Below are 18319 nucleotides of genomic sequence, written 5' to 3' on the forward strand. Positions count from 1 at the left end.
CGGGTAGGAAAGGGGAAGTGGAAGGGAAGAAGTATTTATATAGTACCTACTATGTCCCAGGCACCATGCTAAGCACTTTGTAAATGTTGTGCCATTTTATCCTCAGAACAACCTTATGAGGTAGGTGCAGGTTTATCCCCTTTTGAAAGTAGAGGAAAATGAGGCAAAGCAAGATTAAATGACTTGCCCAGGGGCATGCAGAGGTAGTTTCTGAGGTCTGATTTGAACTCAGGCCTTCCTAACTCTAGGCTCTATTCACTCTCCCACCTGGAGGAGGCAGCACTCATTTGAATGGCTGAATTCTGAGCTATTTAGTCACTTTTATTACCTTAGCTCCATGCTGAAAAGATGAACAAAAACCCAACTACCTCCAATTGGAAAGAAAGCCAAATGGACTAATTAGGTAACTTCCTCGGTGCTTCAAGGATCCATTATTTCCTTAGGGTGGTCTCTTCCCTCCACAGCCTCTCTGTTCCTTGGCAGGTATTGGGAGGGTTTTTTGTTTTGTTTGTTTGGTCCCGATAGGTGAAATTTTTTAGGCAACAATCTTGAGGCTGTCTTCCAAATATAGCAGGATAGAGACAGATTTGGGTTTGAGGTGAGGGAACATTTTTAAAAGTTAGAATTATTTCAACATAAAATGGGTCACTTCAAGTAGTAGTGGGCCTCCCTCCTTTTCTGATTTCTGTGAGCATTAGCTGGGACCCCAACTTCTCCCCTTACTAGAGAAGCAGCACAGTATACTGGATAGAGGCAGGAAGACCTGGGTTCAAATCCAGCCTTTCATGTTTAGTAGTATGCAACCCTAAGCAAGTTTCTTAGCTTCTCTGACCTTCAGTTTCCTCCTCTCTAAAAGCTACAGTACCTATCTCACAGCGTTGTCATGAGACTTAAATAAGATGATGTTTTTAAAGTTCTTTACAAACTTGAACAGACTCTGTAAATGTCAGCTGCCATTATTATCACTAGACCATGAAATCCTTGGGAGAAGAGACTAGTGCTGAATCCCCTTTGTGTCTTTCTCACAGACGACCAAGTCCAGGACCTTGCACATGGTAAATGCCTTCTACCTTTGTATCTCCAGGCCTGAGCCTGGACAGTAAGGCTCGGCCCTGACAGTAAGGACTTAATCAGTGCTTTTCAAATGGAATAAATGTTAGTTAAATTGTTGAAAAATTAGAATATTATTTTTAAAGTCATCTGCATAGACATTTCTATTTCCATCTTGCTTTCATCTCCCACTCAATTTAGAGAGATAGATGAACCCACTGTACACATGGGAGAAATACCTCTGTTCTGGTTGTCCCGGTTGCTTTTTCCAGATAATTCCTGAAAGGCAGAACCATCTCTGTTCTTGTAATTGAGACTGACAGGCAGTGCTTTATTTTACACATGTGTGTGCCAGATAAGAAATTCCTAACATATACTGTAATTATTATAGAATCTGAGATTTAGAGCCAGAAGAAATCAAAGAGGAAACTGAGGACCAGAAAGGAGAATTGACTGACCCACACTAGCAGTATGTCACTGAGCCCAGACTTGCACTTACTTCTGTATCTTCAAGGCCAGTGTTCTTTCCACTCTCTGGCTATTTCAGGAGTTATTTGGAACACAGAGGTTAAGTGCCTTCTCACGGCTTAGTTATCATGCTGCTTGCCTTTCCTATGAAATGAGGACCTTGATATTTCTGCTGCAAAATCCAAAAGCCTCTAATGAAGAAGAGCCTGAATTGCCTATTTGGCATCTCCAGCTGACTCTCCTATAGGCTTTTCACACTCAGCATGTCCAAAACCGAGCTTGTTTTCCTACCAAAAAAACAAGTTTCCCTGTTCTGTTGAGGGTCCCACCATTCTCCCAGGTACCCCATTTCTAATCAGTTGCTAATACTTTGTAATTCTACATTTAGAACAGCTCTCCAATCTGTCTGTGGCCACGTATCACCCCATCACTATCTCCTGGGCTACTCTAGTAACTTCATCAATCTCCCAACCTTCATTCTCTCTCATCTCCAAGCCTTCTTTAATACAACTGTCAACATGCAGGTCTGGCTGCCTTTGCACATGCTCCAGGGATTTGTCTCCTGCCTCTAGAATAAAATAAAGATGCCTTTGCTCGGAATTTACATTCTGGCTCCAGTCTACCTCACCAGGCTTGTTGTCAATTATCTTATCTGGCTCTCTAGATTGTAGCCTAGCTGGTCTTCCTGGGATTCCCTGTGTGTGCCACTCTGCCTACTGTCTCTGCACAGGCTACTCCTTCATCTCTCTAGTGCCAGCTCAAGGGTCTGCTGATCCTTCTCAAGGGCTACTATCCAGCACCCTCTCTCAATTTTTTTTTTTGGGGGGGGGGGGCGGAGTAATGAGGGTTAAGTGATTTGCCCAGGGTCACACAGCTAAGTAAATGCCAAATGCTTGAGGCCAGATTTGAACTCTGGTCCTCCTGAATCCAGGACTGGTGCTTTATCCACTGTGCCACCCAGCGGCCCCTCCCCATTTCTTCTATTAGAAGTTGACATATGGGCACACCTATTGTTTGTTCCCCAGAGAATAGAAGCCCATCAGAGGCAGGGATGTTTCACGTTTGTCTTTATATCCCCAGTAGCCTGGCACAGAGCAGATGCCTATTGAATGTTGGTTAAACAGTTGTGTGATTAAAGTACTTCCTCCCTCTTTAAATAGTGAGCTCCTGTCCTACTCATCGCAGTCCTTCTGTGTACAACACACAGTTGTCCCTCTTCTCCCAGAGGTCCCTTCTGTAAGAAATTCTGTAGCCTCTTCTTTATTGCTCCAGCGGGGCAATCAGCTAACCCCAATCCCCAGGGATTTGCATATAAGAATTCAGGAATGTCAATGACTTGCATTCCAGGAGTTGCTTTAAATTGCCTAATTTCCTTCAACTGCAAAGCTGAAAGAATCTCTCTCTGGGCTGCATCCTTTCTTCTCCTCCTCCTCCTTCTTCCTTCTCAGTTGGGATTAAGTGACTTGCCCAGGGTCACACAGCTAGTAAGTGTTAAGTGTCTGAGGCCGAATTTGAACTCAGGTCCTCATGAATCCAGGGCCTGTGCTCTATCCACTGGGCCACCTAGCTACCCTGCATCCTTTCTTCTTGCAGAAAGAGCGGGGAAGTCAGAGGAGCAAAGGTAGAATCCTGGCTGTGTGACTTTGGGCCAGTAACTTCCCCTCTCTGGCCTTCATTTTCCTCTTAATCTCATTAGGGTCCTTTCTAATTTTAAATCCTGTGATCCTGACTTTTGCCTATTACTGTTGTTTTCAGTTTAATCTGGGGTTTGTATTTTAATCTTCTCACCTTTGATTACTCACTTAAGATACCTGAAGGGTTGTCTTGGGCCAAAGGTTCGATCCAATGCCATCACCTCCCTCAAGTCTTCCCTGTTTCTCCCAGTGAGTAATCGCCTCTTCTTCAAGCTCCGCATATGGCTTTTCCCTCTCGCTGTTCATGTAATAATGGTGCAGTGCAGCTCTTCTTGTTGGTATCATGTCTCCCTACAAGATGGTGAGCTCTGTGATCCCTTGGCAGTACCTCAACCTATGTCTCATCACATTCCCCCCAATCTATGTCTATTGAGGGAATGAATGAATGTTCCATGGGACCAGGAATGGCATCCATCCATCCCCATCTCTTGGATGGGCCTCCCTGCCTTTAAGGCCCTCCACACATTTATCAGATCATTTTGCCTAGATGTTTCCTTTGCACTTATCTCATTCTTCATCGTATCCTTGTGGTTGGTTTGTTGTTTATAAGCTTCTTTAGAGCAAGGTCTTATTGTATATACCTTCATATCTATTGGGCTTTTCATGAATGAATGCGAAATCTGTTTTCAATCCCACAAACCTAAATTATGCACCTGCTGTGTGCAGAGTATAGAAATTATCAGTGAGGGAACCACGGAATTTAATCAGCCCCATCTCTGCCTTTGGGCAAATGGAGGCATGGGGAGGCAAGATGACTTCAGCAGACGGGGTATGTTCAGGGAATGGTGAGTGATCCACATAGACTGAAGCTGGGAATTTATCTGGAGGGAAGAGTCTAGAGAGTTTGTGCTGTATCATCATGATCATGATCATTTCTGCTAATCCTAGGACGTAGATTTGGCCGGGACCTCAACAGCCTCTAGTCCAACCCCTAGACCCAAAGAATCCCCGCTACAACACCCTTGGCAGGCGGTCATCCATCCTCTGCTTGAAGGCCTTCACCCTACCCTGGGAGCTTCCTCCACTCTGCTTAGGAAATCTCCCTTGACCTCTAGCCTCATCCTGCTGCTCTCTGCAGCTTCCCCCCATGGGGACAAACCAAAAGAAAGCTAATTCTTCCTCCCCGTTGTAGCCTTTCAAAGACTGAGAAAGTTGCCACATCTCGATGAGTTTTCTCTTCTTCAGACTTATCCTGCCCTGTTCAGAGGAAATGCAGAAGGGATGACTGTAAAGTCTCTCCTGGAGGTTCCACAGATCACCTCACTGGGCACAAGAGAGGGGAGGTGGGTTTCAGCAGCAGTTTACCTAAAATAGGTCTGGAGGTGATAGTGGACGGGAGTCTCAGTTGGAGCCCTTGGTGTGTTTTGGCAGTGCAGACAGTTCACCTTAGCTCTCATCAAACAAGGCAGAATGCCCAGCACCAGGGAGGCCCGTTGTTCTCTCCTTTGCTTAGGCCACAGCTGGGGAACGTTGTGTTCAGGATTGGGCACCAGGTTTTAGGAAGCATTTCGTGAAAATGGAGAGTAACCAGGATGGCAAAGAGTCCCGGACATAGGAGGATCGTTATGGGCCTGTCTGGGGAGGGGTTGATCACAACTGACACCACATGGAAGAGGCCCTGGGTTTAGGAGCACTAGGCAGAAACGACATCATTGCCAGTGTGGACTTCTCCTTGACCAGAGAGTGACTCCCCATGTGGGCCTTGTTGTTGGATGCCAGATGAGCACCCCCAGTGTGGTTCCTTGGGATTGTGGTAGGAAGGTTCAAGTCCCAGAGGAGCTGGGCAGCCTCTACAGTCCCCCCCCCCCCCCAGCCCCCCAGCTGCTGAGCACCTCGAGGCCATCAGCATCCTATGAGCCTTACTTGTCTATATCAGCTGAGCAGTGGGAATACAGCGGAAACTCCCAATCAGAGGATCCCTGTTTGTTGCTTACTGGCCATGTGACCTTGGATAAGTCATTGCCCAGTTCCAAGCCTCCGTTTTCTCTTCTTAAAAATGGAGACGAGTACCCCTGCACTTCTTGCCTCCCTCAGAACAGTTGGTAGTGAGGTTGTACAGATGGGGAGTGTGCAGCTTCAGGCTGGCCCACATGGACATGGACATGGCTTTCATAATCTCTTAGCTTCTGTGTCCATTTTCTAACCACTTCTGCCTTGGATTTTTCTCTTCCTTTTCCTTCTTTGGTGCCAAGCACAACATTCAGACCAAAGTAAGTGGCATTCAGTCTGACAGAAGAGCCTGGAGCCCAGATCCTACCAGTGTTTCCTGGTCTTTGTTGCCATTCTTACCTTTCAGGGGAGCCTGATGAGTTTGGTTTTCCTCACCATCTCAGATCTGCCTATTGGCTTCTTCTGTAAGAAGAGCAAACATTGTGCTTGTAGTCCATTCTGCTTTCTTGTGTACTTGGGCCCTGCCTACAGAGCTGGGGGCTGACTCCAGGAGGCTTCCGTTGAATAGGAAGGGCTTGGGCAGCAGTTCTCCTGCTAGGCTGTCGGCAGGCTTCCCTTGTCCTTCTGCTCCTGTTTATGTTAGCCTCTGTTGTCTGTGCTGGGTTGGGTTGGTTGGGAGACAGCTTGTAGCCACTTGGCTTGTGATTTGGAGGGAAAACGTGGAGAGTTTTCTAATGATTCGATAGGGTTCGGGCTGTATCTGGAATTTCCTTGACATAGACGTCTCTAGATTGAAGCTTCTCCAGTCCAGGTCAGCACTTCTTCTCCTTATAGCCTCAGAGAATTGCAGCTTCACCTGGGTCATAGAGCCCAGGTTGGTCAGAGGCAGGACGAGAGGCCCAAGGCCAGGTCTCCGCCCACTATACCACACTTCCTCTCTGTAACTCGGCTCCTTGGAAATGGAATAGTCTTCTTTATGAGGTATTTGGGCAGAACCTGAGCAAGTGTGGATCATTTTTGCATTGAGTGAAGAAAGGCTGTTTCAAATGGGTTTCTAAAGGTCTTTCAGGCTCTCAGGTTCGAGGACATAGTTACTATGGGGCTTCTTTCTAGTCCAACTTCTCAGCATAGGAATGTCCTCTTGTAGCAGCGCTGTCAGGTAGGGGACCCCTCAGCTCCTTTGACAGCCATGAGTTAGTTTGTCTTAATGTGCCCTGCAGTGTATACCTGAGTGATGTGAGACTAGCTGACCATTTTTCTCCCGTTCCAGGCTCTCACTGGTTGCAATTTGCCTGGACACTGATGAGTATAGAAGTGCCCTTTTCCCTTTGTGGTTTCTTCCCTATGGACGATTCTTGCCATTGTTTTGAAGTTAGCCTTTCACTATGCCTCGTTTTCCTTAGAAAATGGAATGTGCGAGCTAAAAGGGAGTTCCAAGATTCTATCATTCAGTGTTTCATTTTTACAGAGGTTCAGAGATTCCAGAGAGGGGCAAGGACTTCCCACAATGTCACCCAGGAACTGAGCAGCAGAGCCAGGGCCCTGGCCTAGCTCTTTACTTAGCTTCCCCTGGAACTTCCCAAGGGAAGCTGGAAGAGTTTCCTTCAAAATCAAAGCCATATTTAGAGAGACAGAGACAAAGACACAGAGAGACACAGAGACAGACAGAGAGAATGTGCTATTGTTGAAAGATTTCTGCCTTGCCTTAAGAAACTTGATCCACTGACCATATTCAGGTCCTGGGAAGCCATTGACCCCTTACTGGGTCAACAAACTGAATGTAAGGGAATGGTCAGAGGGGCTGTTTTTGCCTTTCCTGAAAGAAAGAACCTGATGCAGGGCCCTGTTGGTTATCAGTCCCTGAGGGGAGACTGCCAAGGCTGATGCTTCACATGGGTCTGCCATCCTCTCATTTCCTACCACAACCACGGGTGTGTGTGCCTGAGCTGGGGGCAGAGCTTGCCAAAGGTGTGTCACATTCTGTGCTTACTCTCAAAAATCTGCTTATACTAACGAAGCTTAATTAAAATGGATGTAAATCATTGAATGACAGGCCTGCGGGGAGCTTAGCACACAGAATGTCAGAGCTGGGGGGCACTTGGAGCAGATGATATCAGATGGAGAAGGAGCCTTAGAATTGAGAATGTCAGAGCTGTGAGGTGCCTTCAAACAGAGCATGTCAAAGCTGGGAGAGAGTCTACAGGTGATTGAGACCAACCTCTTTTTAAAGAGAAAACAGAGTCACAGAGAGGGAAAATTACTCACATCAAATCACTTGTTAAAGATGGAACTAGAACCTAGATCCCCAGTGCTTCTGCATGGTGCCCCACTGCCTCTCACTATGGGCGGCTCTGGTCAGCAGAGCTGAGAGCAGGGCCTGCCCCAGGGGAATTGTTAGAGCCAAGAATAAGTAGTCAAAGGGCTGGTGGGCATCTGCACTGATTGAGGGAGGAGGGAACAGATAAGTGTGAGAACCTCAGGAGCTGCTCATCCAGGCCCCCAGGGCCTGGGAGCCCTGAACCTGCAAAAATCAAGTGATGAACGGGATGCATCTGACAGCTCTGTTGTGGAGGGAGTTTTTGTTGTAGTTTGAGTTAGGCTGTAGACCTTCATCTCAGGCCCTGCAGATTGCGCCCCGCATAGAAAGGTCATTTGTAGGAAGCATAGAGTTGAGGGGCTGGAGAGGTGAGAAAACTGAGGGACAGAGGGGAAGGGACATTCTTAAAGATTCCCAAGTTGAAGGGAGGATTTTAAGCAGAGTCCTTTGTGCCAGATCCCCTGTGTTTCCACTCTCTGCCTTCAGGAGCATCTCTGTGTGTCCTGCTCCCACAAGAAAAGAGGCTCACGTTGCCGAGTCTGTGTCATATTGACAGCCAGCCTTTGTCTGGTAGAGAAACGTCCTTGGAATCAGCAGCATCTGTGCTTGGTGACTGCCGACATAGTGGGAAATTAGCACCCTTGGAAATCATTTGTGCCTTGGACCGTTTGCTTTAAAATAATCTAATACAAGAATCATGGATGACCTCTCACCAAGATTGTAACACCATCCGAAAAGAAGTGAGCAGGCTTGCTTCTTATGCCTTCCACAAGGGTTCATTGAGTGCCCCTTTGGAGCTCAGCGTCTCTCTCTGTTTAACTCGTCTCTTCAGGCCTTTAAGGAGCTCTCGAAGACTTGAAGCCTTGGAAGCTCTGGGCCAAGTCGGGCTGGTGTCTGCTCAGCATTTCTCATCTGCTGAAATATGAATTTTTTTTTCCTGGTGATCTCTAGGGCCCTGGAGAGTTGATATCCAATAAGTACAGAGGTTGTGGGTGCTCTGAGAACCCCCGTGCATTGGCTCTTGTTCACTCACTGTCTCCCCTTCACCTCCATTCAGATCTTCTGACACTGCCCCTAAGTCAGGGAAGAGGACCATTTCAGTGGCCAGGTTGGGCAAGTGTGATGGTCAAGCTCTGAATGGCCTGAGTGCCCAGACTCCACACTAAAAGGTGTGATGGATCGCACCCATAATGGGTCTTTTGGCCATGGCTATTCATCAGTCAGTCAGTACTGATTTATTAATAAAGACTTGTTCCTGACAGTTGGAGAGGCCAGGATCTACACTACTCAAAATAGGAATCCTACCCCCATCCCCCAAGGGCAAGGACCCTGGATGTGTACCGACCTAAGAGTTGACTGAGAAGGCTGAGCACCCCTTCTCTCCCAGCCCCCATTTGCTGACTCAGGACAAGCCATACAGCTAGAAGAGAAGGCCTTTCTCACACCTTTCCTAGGCTGTCCCTGCTCCTTGTCCTGCTCAGGTGTTAGCTGATCACATTACCATTTTTGTTCCCCCTGATTGTGCCATCTGCCCCTGCTATGCCGAATGAGGCGCTTCTGCCTTCCCCAGAATAGGACCAAAGCCTTCCCATGATTGCTTTAAAGCTTTCCCGAGCCTGCGTATGTGTATGCATGGTATAGGAATCAAAGCGAGTTGTCCGTCCCCGCCCCTCCATTCCCCTCCCCACCACCACCACCATTAGGAGATATTTGAACCCAACAGATGTGAGCAAGCAGAGCTCCTCTGACCCTCACTTGTTCCCAGCTCGGTGCTGGCCCAGCATCTTTCCAGGATGCTTTCTTCAGGGCCCACTTTTGTACGTTGAATTTGGAGCTGAAAACGGGCTGCACTGCAGCGTCCTTTGCTGGACTCTTCAGTTCACAGTGTCCTTGGAACTTACACAGTTGCTCCCTAGCCTTTCTCTCCAAGTTCCCAGTGAAAAGGGGGGCGAGTGAGCCGCGCCAGCCGCTTACCACAAAGCAGACCCGCCACAAAGGAAAGATTAAGGGTTTAGAGAGAGGTCAATGTGGGTTTTTTTCTAACTAAACACTTTCCTAAAGTTTCCTTGTGGAAAAATAATGAAGTCATCTCAGAGTTTTTAAAGAATTTTTATTTCTCTTTCACCGTCTGCATTCGCTTGTCTTCTCAGCATGGATGTTTAATCTTTCGGGGCTTTGTGAATTGGCCCAAATGAATAAGTGGGGAGCTGTCTCTCTAGGAGCGAGAGGCTTATTCTAAGGCCTTAATCACTGAGTAAACACATCTTTGCCCTCCCTCTCTTACAAGGGCTGGATAATAGTCGGGATTCTAGCACAGTAACCTGGATATTGCAGGGACCAGCGCTTTGAAATGCAGAGTGGCTGATCCTCGAAAACAGACAGTGCCTGATCTTCGCCTGCCTCTTTCTTCTTTTTAAATTAAATATCACCAAAGAGATGCTGTTTTATTACTCGATATTGTGCATCCGTGGCCTGGATTTTCAAGTTTAGTTTCAGTCAACATTGTTGGCTGCACTTAGGTGGAACTCAGCTTGTTGGGCTTATTAACGGCCTTGCCGGGCACATGTGTGTTTTGTTTTGAAGAGCATTTAAATTAAATCAGCATGATATCAGTGTAAATCACTAATTTCTTTCCCCAAGTCTAATGTTCCTTAGGGGTGTTCTTTGAAGAAGTGGGCATTTTAAAGATTTAACTAACCATGGACCATGTTTGGCCAGAACGATACTGATTTTTCAATGGATAGCTGAGTGTTCCCAGTGATGCATTAGATAGAGTTGCTGAGATGCATTCATGCAGAATCACCAGCCTGGTGGAGTGGAAATACTTTTGGACTGGGCTGGGAATCCAGAGCCTGAGTCCCCATGGCAGCCCCCCTACTTTTTCACTCCTCGACCCTGGCAAATTACCTAGCTCCTCGAAGTCTCAGTTTCCTTATCTGATCACACAAGACAGACCTTTGGCCCTTCCCAGCTCTCACATTCCAGGTTTTACAATTGCATGATGATTTCTTTTCTGTTGCACATCCGTGCATTTGGAGTTATCCTAACCAAAATAGTGACAAATGTTATAAAAAAAAATACCCTGCTAGTTTGCATATTTCTCAGAAGAAGCAATGTTCTAAATGTCTTCTTCAGAAAATAATCTGGGCTTGCATTGCTGCTCACAACCTCTTTAGCCCCTCAGATCGTTAAACTTTAGACCTAAAAGAGACCTTGGAACTGGAAATGTCAGACATGGAAGAAATCGGAAAACCCAGAACATCAGAACTTGAAAATATGGGATGTCAAGACCTGGAAAGAACCTTAGAATGAAGAACAGAGAATGTCAGGAAATCTTAGAACAGAGAACAGAAAATTCCAGTGATAAAGATAACCTTAGGACATAGATGCACAAAATATTCTGGTTTGAAGGGACATTAGAACATTAGAAAATAGAATCCTAGAATGTTAGAGCAGGAATCAATCTTATAGACCAATGCCAGATAGAGACACAGAGACCCCAGGTAAGAGCGGGGAAGTGGTTGGCTTCAGGCTGTAGAGCTTGATCAGAGCTCTTTGCTTCTCAATGGCATCTTGTCTCCGACCTCTCTGCTTATAACATGTCTTTATGAGGACCTCTGCACAGCCAGCTAGCCAACTGGAGCCATAGTGGGGTAAGTCGGACATATCCAGCAGCCTTGTAGACAGTTCTGGGACCTGGTCCACTCAGGGATTCTGGGGAATAGCAACAGCCACAATAGTTAGCTTGCATGTTGTACCTTCTAGGAGACAGGAAGTCAAAACATTATAGGCTTAGAGCTGAAAAGATCTCTTACCCATTAGAGAGAAGAGACACAGAGAAGGGAAGCTCAGAATTTGAACCAAGGGCTCCATCTACCAGACCCTGACACTTTACAGCAGGCGCACAGACAGACAGCCTCTATAGGAGTCACAGCTCTGCACTTTTTCCTTAGGGGACACATGCATTAGAGAGTGCACTGAAGAGGGAATTAGGAGACCAGAGATTCACTGTGTGTGTGACCTTGAGCTCAGTCTCCTTGTTGTCCACATGAGAATGATCATTCCTTCCCTCCCTCCCTCTCTGGCTTTGGTGAAGGGCTCTACCCAGGAGAGCCGCTGCTCATCTTGCCTTTTCCCTCCTACATGGATTTCCTGCCTCCCTTACCATGCTGACTAGGAACGATTTCTTCTACAGAATGCTAAAAGGAAAACCTAGAACTTGCTTGACCCTTTCTTCCTTTGAACTTTAAAGCAGAGAACGTCCCTGCCATCCCCAATCCCAGTTGTTCCTTTTCTAGTGGTGCCAAGGGGGCTGGTTTTTCATCTGAATGCCTGGCTTCCCATCCTGCCTCCAGCACTTCCAGCAGCCTGACCATCCGCAAGTCATTCCCCTTCACTGAGATTTATTTTTCTAGTGTGTAAAATGGGGATAATACTGCTTTGTAAACTGGAGAGACTTGTTGTTTTAACAAGAAATGAGCTGTCGCCAGGTCCCGTCAGGTTTTTTTTAATCTGACCATTTGCAAATGCTTTCATATAGGATCCTCTGTCACATGCATAGAAGCATGTGACAAAAGCCAAGGTTTCTATTTCAGTTCCCCCCCTGAGCTTGTGGGGTTTTGTCATGCCAGTATCCCAGATCTGGGTGATGCTGCAAACAACTAACAGCCCTTCAGACAAGTCCCATCGCTGGCATAAGAGAGAAGTATTTTCCATATGGGAAAACCTATTGGGCATTTTCTTAAATATAATCTATGCAGGAGTCAGTGTCAACTCCATTTTCTTGTCATCTTTTCAGTCGGTACAGTGAATGCATTTAATTGGGGGGGTGGTGCTTTAAAGGATCTCAAATCACCTCTGGAAAGAAAACCAAAAGAAAATGTCATTTCAGAGCCTCTCCTCCGATCTTAGAAAGGGAATGTTGACTATTCAGATTAAAAATATAGAAAAATATTTAAAAGGATTTTTGGTTCTCAGACCTCAGCGAGTTTTTCTTTTCTCTGAATAGCCAAACAATTCAAAATTAATGCGTCTGTACAGATGAAAAATGTGCATTCGATATGAAGACTGGCACATGCCTTTTTTTTCAAGGGAAAGGGAGTGACCCGTTGTAGTTTCCACTTGAGACAGCCTGGCACATATGAGCAGATACCCACAAGGGGGGCATTGTGTAGAGGGGAGGGGCACCTTGGCACCCCAGGCTCTGAAGCCTCAGGGACGGAAGGAGGGTGCCGGGATGATGCCGAGAAGGGTCAGACTTGAGAGGAGACCTGAAGTGGGGGAGGCCTGTGGACTGACCGGCTTTGTCTCTTCTTTGCAGAGAAAGCTTCTGGCTATCTACCTCCACCATGATGAAAGTGTTTTGACCAACGTCTTCTGCTCACAAATGCTCTGCGCTGAATCCATTGTCTCCTACCTGAGTCAGAATTTCATAACCTGGGCATGGGATATGACAAAAGAAGCTAACAGAGCGAGGTAATTGATCCATTTTCCAAGGTAAAAAGCTCCCTCCCTTCACCCACCCACCCCACCCCAGCATACCCCCAAAAGGGCCATCATCTGGCAAGGGGCTTATGGGCTAAGGACCCCCTTCTTTGGGCCTCTGTTAGCCCATTGCTTTAGATGATAGCTAAGAGAACAATGCTTCAGTGTTGGGGGGTATTTGGCCATAGACAAAATTTATTCCTTTAAGTCTAAGAATCCCAAATATGCATGACATACAGATACACACACATGCACATACATGTTCTTTCTCTCTCCATCCCCCCCTTTCTGTCTGTGTGTGTGTCTGTCTCTCTATCTCTGTCTCTATATCTATCTTTCTCTTATCTCTGTCTGTGTCTTTCACACACACACACACACACACACACACACACACACACACGTGCATGCGTGCACACTCCCCAACTTTTCTAGCCTCCCTTAAAAGCAGTAAGAATCATTACCATGAGTTTTCTCGGGCCCTGCAAGTCTGTTTCAGTAATGATTTCAGGTTCAACCAACATTTAAGTGTCACACATAGTGCTAATGATGAGTTTACTTTTAATAACTTCAGTGGAGAAGGAAGAGCGCTCCTGTGGCCCAGCCCAGGAGGGTTGGGAATGGCTTAACTCTACCATACACTAATTGATGTAATCGCCTTATTGCACACATTCTTTTGCACCCAGCCAGCAATGCATCCATATTCTCAATAGGGGGAAAAATCCCCTCCTTCACTGCAGGGAGAAGTTTACTTAGTTTGTTCATCCTAATATCTCTGAGTGAGGAATGATTCTCCGAGTCAAGCCTGTTTGAGTTTCTTAGCAGAGAGAGAGTCCGGAGTGTTTAATTACACATGTGGCTCCAGCACACCTCGGGATGCTACTTTGGGTGTGTTAACACACTCCTAATCACAAGCTGCTGGCCTGTGAACAAGAGAAGAAATGAATTCATTTCAGGGCCCTGCTACTTTGGTCTCCTTGTTTAAGCAACAGGCAGACCAGTTAGAAATCATCAGACTTGTCTTTTGAGCTGGGTCAGACTCGCTGAATTTGTCGGGGGAGCAAATGCACAGACATGATTCTTGCTCTCTGTGCTGCTGGGGTGCAAGAACCATCATCCCTCCTTCCTCGGTACATTCATCCTTTCTCCGGGCAGCCAGGAGCAAGAGCTGGCTCCCTTCACCCTGCTTTGGAAATGCTCCCTGTGCTCCAGAGAGCTGGGCCCTTCAGCACCTGTATTTGTTTAAATGAAATCGGGTGATTATTCACACTCAGTTAAAGGTGATGAAAAGCAGTGCCCAAAACAGATAAAAAAATGCGGCATCAGAGGCTTTTCATGAGGCCAGTCGGAGCCTGGAGCCTGAAGCCTGGGCTAACCCTTTGGGTACCGCCATTCAGTGGCAGCAAGGAAGCTCCTCCTTTCTTGTTATCCCCCAGCTCGATGGAGAAGGAAACACTATTTCTAAACCATCTGTAGTGGCGAAGTTCAGCTGGCTACCTGCTGTTATTTTGTTCCCGTCCCCATTTAATTCCCTCGCCCCTTTTATTTTACAATGACAAAAAATTGCAGTGTCGATTCTTTTGAAAAACAGTGTTGGAGGGTTTTTTTCCTGACTGACAATCAACAGCCATGTAATTGCTTTGTTATGTTTCCCTCAAGAAGTCTGTGAAGTGGCACAACTTTGATACACTAGTAATCGGAGTGTGCAGGTTACAGAGATACCTGCGGTGACCAAAGCTCCAGAAGCTGCTGATTAGACAGAGCCTGTACAGCTGTGTCCTATTAACTCCTTATGACACTTTTTAAAACACCAAATAAAGGCCTGTTTAAGGCTTTATAGCGATTTCTCAATGAGGCCCAGGACTGATTGTGAAGTGCGCTGGGGGTGGGGGATAACGGAACGAGCAAGAGGAAGGACTCTCCAGCGTTTGAAAAGAAAACCCCACTTAGGAATAAAGCGGAATCAGAGGTGGGGGGCGGGGGAGAGCTCCCCCCAGCCCCAGCCCTGCCCTTGGAATTTTGAAAGCCTTGGATTGCCACGTTTGCAATCCATCCTTCTATCTTTGGGTGAGAAGTTCGGACTGCTTTTAGAAAGAGAATGTCCGATTCTCTCAGAAATGATGCATAGCTGTCCTTGCCCTCTTCCCCACTCCCACACCCACTGCTCCATAAAATTCACCATATGCAGCCACAGTCCAACAAGAGGAGGCAGCTTTTTCTGTGCATGAAAAGACAAAGTGATTTGGTGGAAATGCTCCCTCCTGGATGGCAGTCAGCATGGATCTGCCACAGTTGTCTAAGAAGCTAAGAGACCAGTGAATTTAAATAATTTATTGCAAACCGAGGGCTCCACTTCCCTGGAGTTTTCTCACCACCTGGGTCAGAGGTGATTCTCCCAAGTTGAGGTGTCTAATTATGCCTGTCCTGTCTGGGCTTCTGCCTTCATCTTTACACACAAAGCCACCTGAAGCCACTGACAGCCCTAGAAATGGATTACATCAGCCTTCTGCTACTTGTAGCTTTACAGGAATAAATCTTCTGACCCAATGTGGGTCAAGTTGATAGATGGATGAACTCTCTGTACTGGGGTCTGTTGGTTGGCTAAGACCTAAGTTCTTATCTCAGCTCAGCCACAGTCTCTCTCTGTCCTTTGGCAACTCAGGCCTCCGTTAAACCTCCCTTCCCTCATCTCTCAAATGAGGGTTGTAAGAGCTGGCATCATAAGGGATCGTGTGTGTGTGTGTGTGTGTGTGTGTGTGTGTGTGTGTGTGTGTGTGTCCAAATTCATTTGCAGAGGAGGAAACAAGACTGAAGAGGTTAAGTAATTGCCCAAGTCACAAAATGGAAGAGACAATTTGAACCCAGGTCTTGTGGTGCCAAATCTGCTGTTCTTGCCAGTGCATAAGGCTACATACAGTGCCTGCCCTACATCCCTCCCAGGCCTGCTGTGAGATAATGAAGAGGAAATGCTTTGAAAATAATCAATCACCCTCCATTTTAGGGTGAGTTGTTGTTGTTGTTGTTGTTAGCATTTTTGCATCAAATAGTGCCATATCAACAGCCTGAGGTTTAAGGAGAGCTCCAACAAGGCACAGTTGCCTGTCATTGCAAAGATCTTGTTAGAGTTTCCACTGTCAACAGTGCTCTTTTTTAGGGACAATGGGGGGTCATGGGAATAAGTTGTTGGTGAGTGATGTGTATTGTCTGTAAATCACAGGGGACAGAACTCATAGCATGCAGTAGACTAGATTGTCCTACTGGAAAAGAGCTTAGAACCCAGAACATGGAATGTCTGAGCTAGGGGAGAACCTTAGAACAGAGGACAGAGAACTTCAGAGTGAAGCCGGGCTTGGCAACTCCTCCTTCCCCTTCATTTTATAGAAAGAGAAAGAAGCTGAGGCTTGGGCATATGGGGACTCCCAAATTCCAATCACTTACTTTTGCTCAAGGAATACTCTGATTACTCTTCCAACCAGGAACATAGCAAAGAATGCTAGGCTTCCACCTGAAGCAATGGGAAAGCATGTGACTTTGAGAATATTGAATGAAGGGATTCTATTATTAAAGGCCTTGAGTCCAAATCATCAATCTACCATTTTCCTTAAAAAACCCAGTGGCCAAGGCCAGTGATCTCTGTTTGCTGTCACTTGGATGCCCTGCCTTCAGGGTGGATGGAGTGTGTTCTCTCCCTTCTCAGTGTTCTTCTCTGAGAACTCATTGTGCTGAGTTCATGCTGAGGGTATCCTGTTTTCCCATCCCTCCCACTGATCGTTGTTGGTGATCATGTAAAGTAGGAGAGAGATGTGACCCTCGTGGAGCCTGAGTGTCTCAGACACGTGTGGCCTGGAATTTCAGAGCTGGGCCTCCCTCTAAGCATGTGGGACCAACCCTGACTGCACATGGTCCGTTGTGCCAATAGCTACCTGCAGCTCTGGTCATAGCGGGGCCTGGGAGCCTGCCCCAGCCAGGAGTCAGACCCAAGGGAGACGCCACTAGGAGATCTTTGGCCATTCCACTCGTAGAGGCTTGGTTTCCCCCTTTGTAAAACAGAGCTAAGACTATGCTCTTCTCTAATTCCCTGGTTTCCTGTGAGGACAGCATTTTGTCAGATGTAACAGGCTCTTGGGGAAATGGTCACTGCTCAGAGAAAGTCTCATCCCCCTCCTTTTGAAGAGACCCCCCCAGAGAGAGCAGCACATGGAGAACTTGCCAGTGACCCAGGCTAGAGCATTCCCACAGACTAGTGAGTGGGACATGAAGGAGAAATCATCTTAATGCAGAACAAGAAGAACCACAGCTCTTATTCTTTGCTCACAGCTCTGGGAGGTGTGTGACACAAGTATGATTGTGCCAGTTTTACAGAAGAGGAAACTGAGGCCCAGAGGAAGCAATGCCAAGGGTGACACACAGCTAGTGAGAGGTGAACCAAGCTCCAGAGCTAGTGCTCCTTCCCCTTTCTTGGATCCTCCTCCTTAAAGCTGTTGCTTCACTCTAGATATTTTCACGCTCAGGATGTCCCAAATGCGTGAAGTTAAGCGTATGCTGGTTTGCCCCAAATGTGTGCTGTCAGGTCAGTGCTTGGGGTGGCCAACAAAGGCAGAGAATCATAAAGGAGCAGAGTAGTGGCCAGGAGAGCTTGGTGGTACCGTCCCTCCCCCTACCCCGTATCAGACTTCCAAGCCATCGCAATAAGTGAGGACTCGGCAGGTTCCAGGACTGAGACCAGCGAGTCCAGCTCAGGGACAGGAGTGGCCCATTCGGATCCATGCAGTGTAAAAGGGTCTGTAGGCAGGTACTCTGCTCACTGGGGTAGAATCTCCATTACTGGAGGAGATCCTTATCAGCCTGAACTCTCAGGCCCATTGGAATGGTGGAATAACCCCCTTTTCTATGGAAGCAAATCAGTTCACATGTCAGAGCTAGTTGAGAGATAGCAGTGCACATGTTATCCCTGTCAGATGCATTTGCCCTCCCTCTGTGAGCCTCAGTTTTCTCATCTATAAAATGGGGTTAACAATAGAGCCTACCTCAGGAAGTTATTGTGTGGATCAAATGAGATAATATAGGTCAAGTGCTTTGTAAATTTTAAAGCTACCACAAAACCCTAAATCGGAGGGTTTGAGGCAGTAAGGTACAATTGGGAAAGCTCCAGAGGCAAAGCTACACCACTGCCCGTGTGACCCTGAGCAGGCCCTTCCCTTCCCTGATTTTGCTAGTTCCTACCTGTATGTCCCTTGGGGAAATCATTCTTCTTCACTATCAATGTGCTCACACACTTCGAGCTGGAAGTGCCCTCAGAGGATGACCAGCAGAGGAGGAAACTGAGGCCTAGGGAGCAGAAGGGGCGTGCCCAGGGTCAGACAGGTAATAAAATGTCTGAGCACATCCAGGTTTTCAAACCCTGCTGTGTACATCCACA

The 18319-nt window shown here is 46.9% G+C and overlaps 1 protein-coding gene across 2 annotated transcripts in view; it reads left to right on the top strand.

Moving 5' to 3' along the window:
• FAF1 (Fas associated factor 1) overlaps positions 1 to 18319 on the top strand; it is a 427555-nt gene that overhangs the window by 327751 nt on the left and 81485 nt on the right. For both annotated transcript variants that reach the window (XM_044001590.1, XM_044001591.1), the window contains exon 13: positions 12740 to 12894. In XM_044001590.1, the coding sequence (XP_043857525.1) occupies positions 12740 to 12894 (155 nt within the window). The remainder of the gene's footprint in view (positions 1 to 12739; positions 12895 to 18319) is intronic.

This window comes from Dromiciops gliroides, chromosome 4 (genome assembly GCF_019393635.1).
Source record: "Dromiciops gliroides isolate mDroGli1 chromosome 4, mDroGli1.pri, whole genome shotgun sequence".
Lineage (NCBI taxonomy): Eukaryota > Metazoa > Chordata > Mammalia > Microbiotheria > Microbiotheriidae > Dromiciops > Dromiciops gliroides.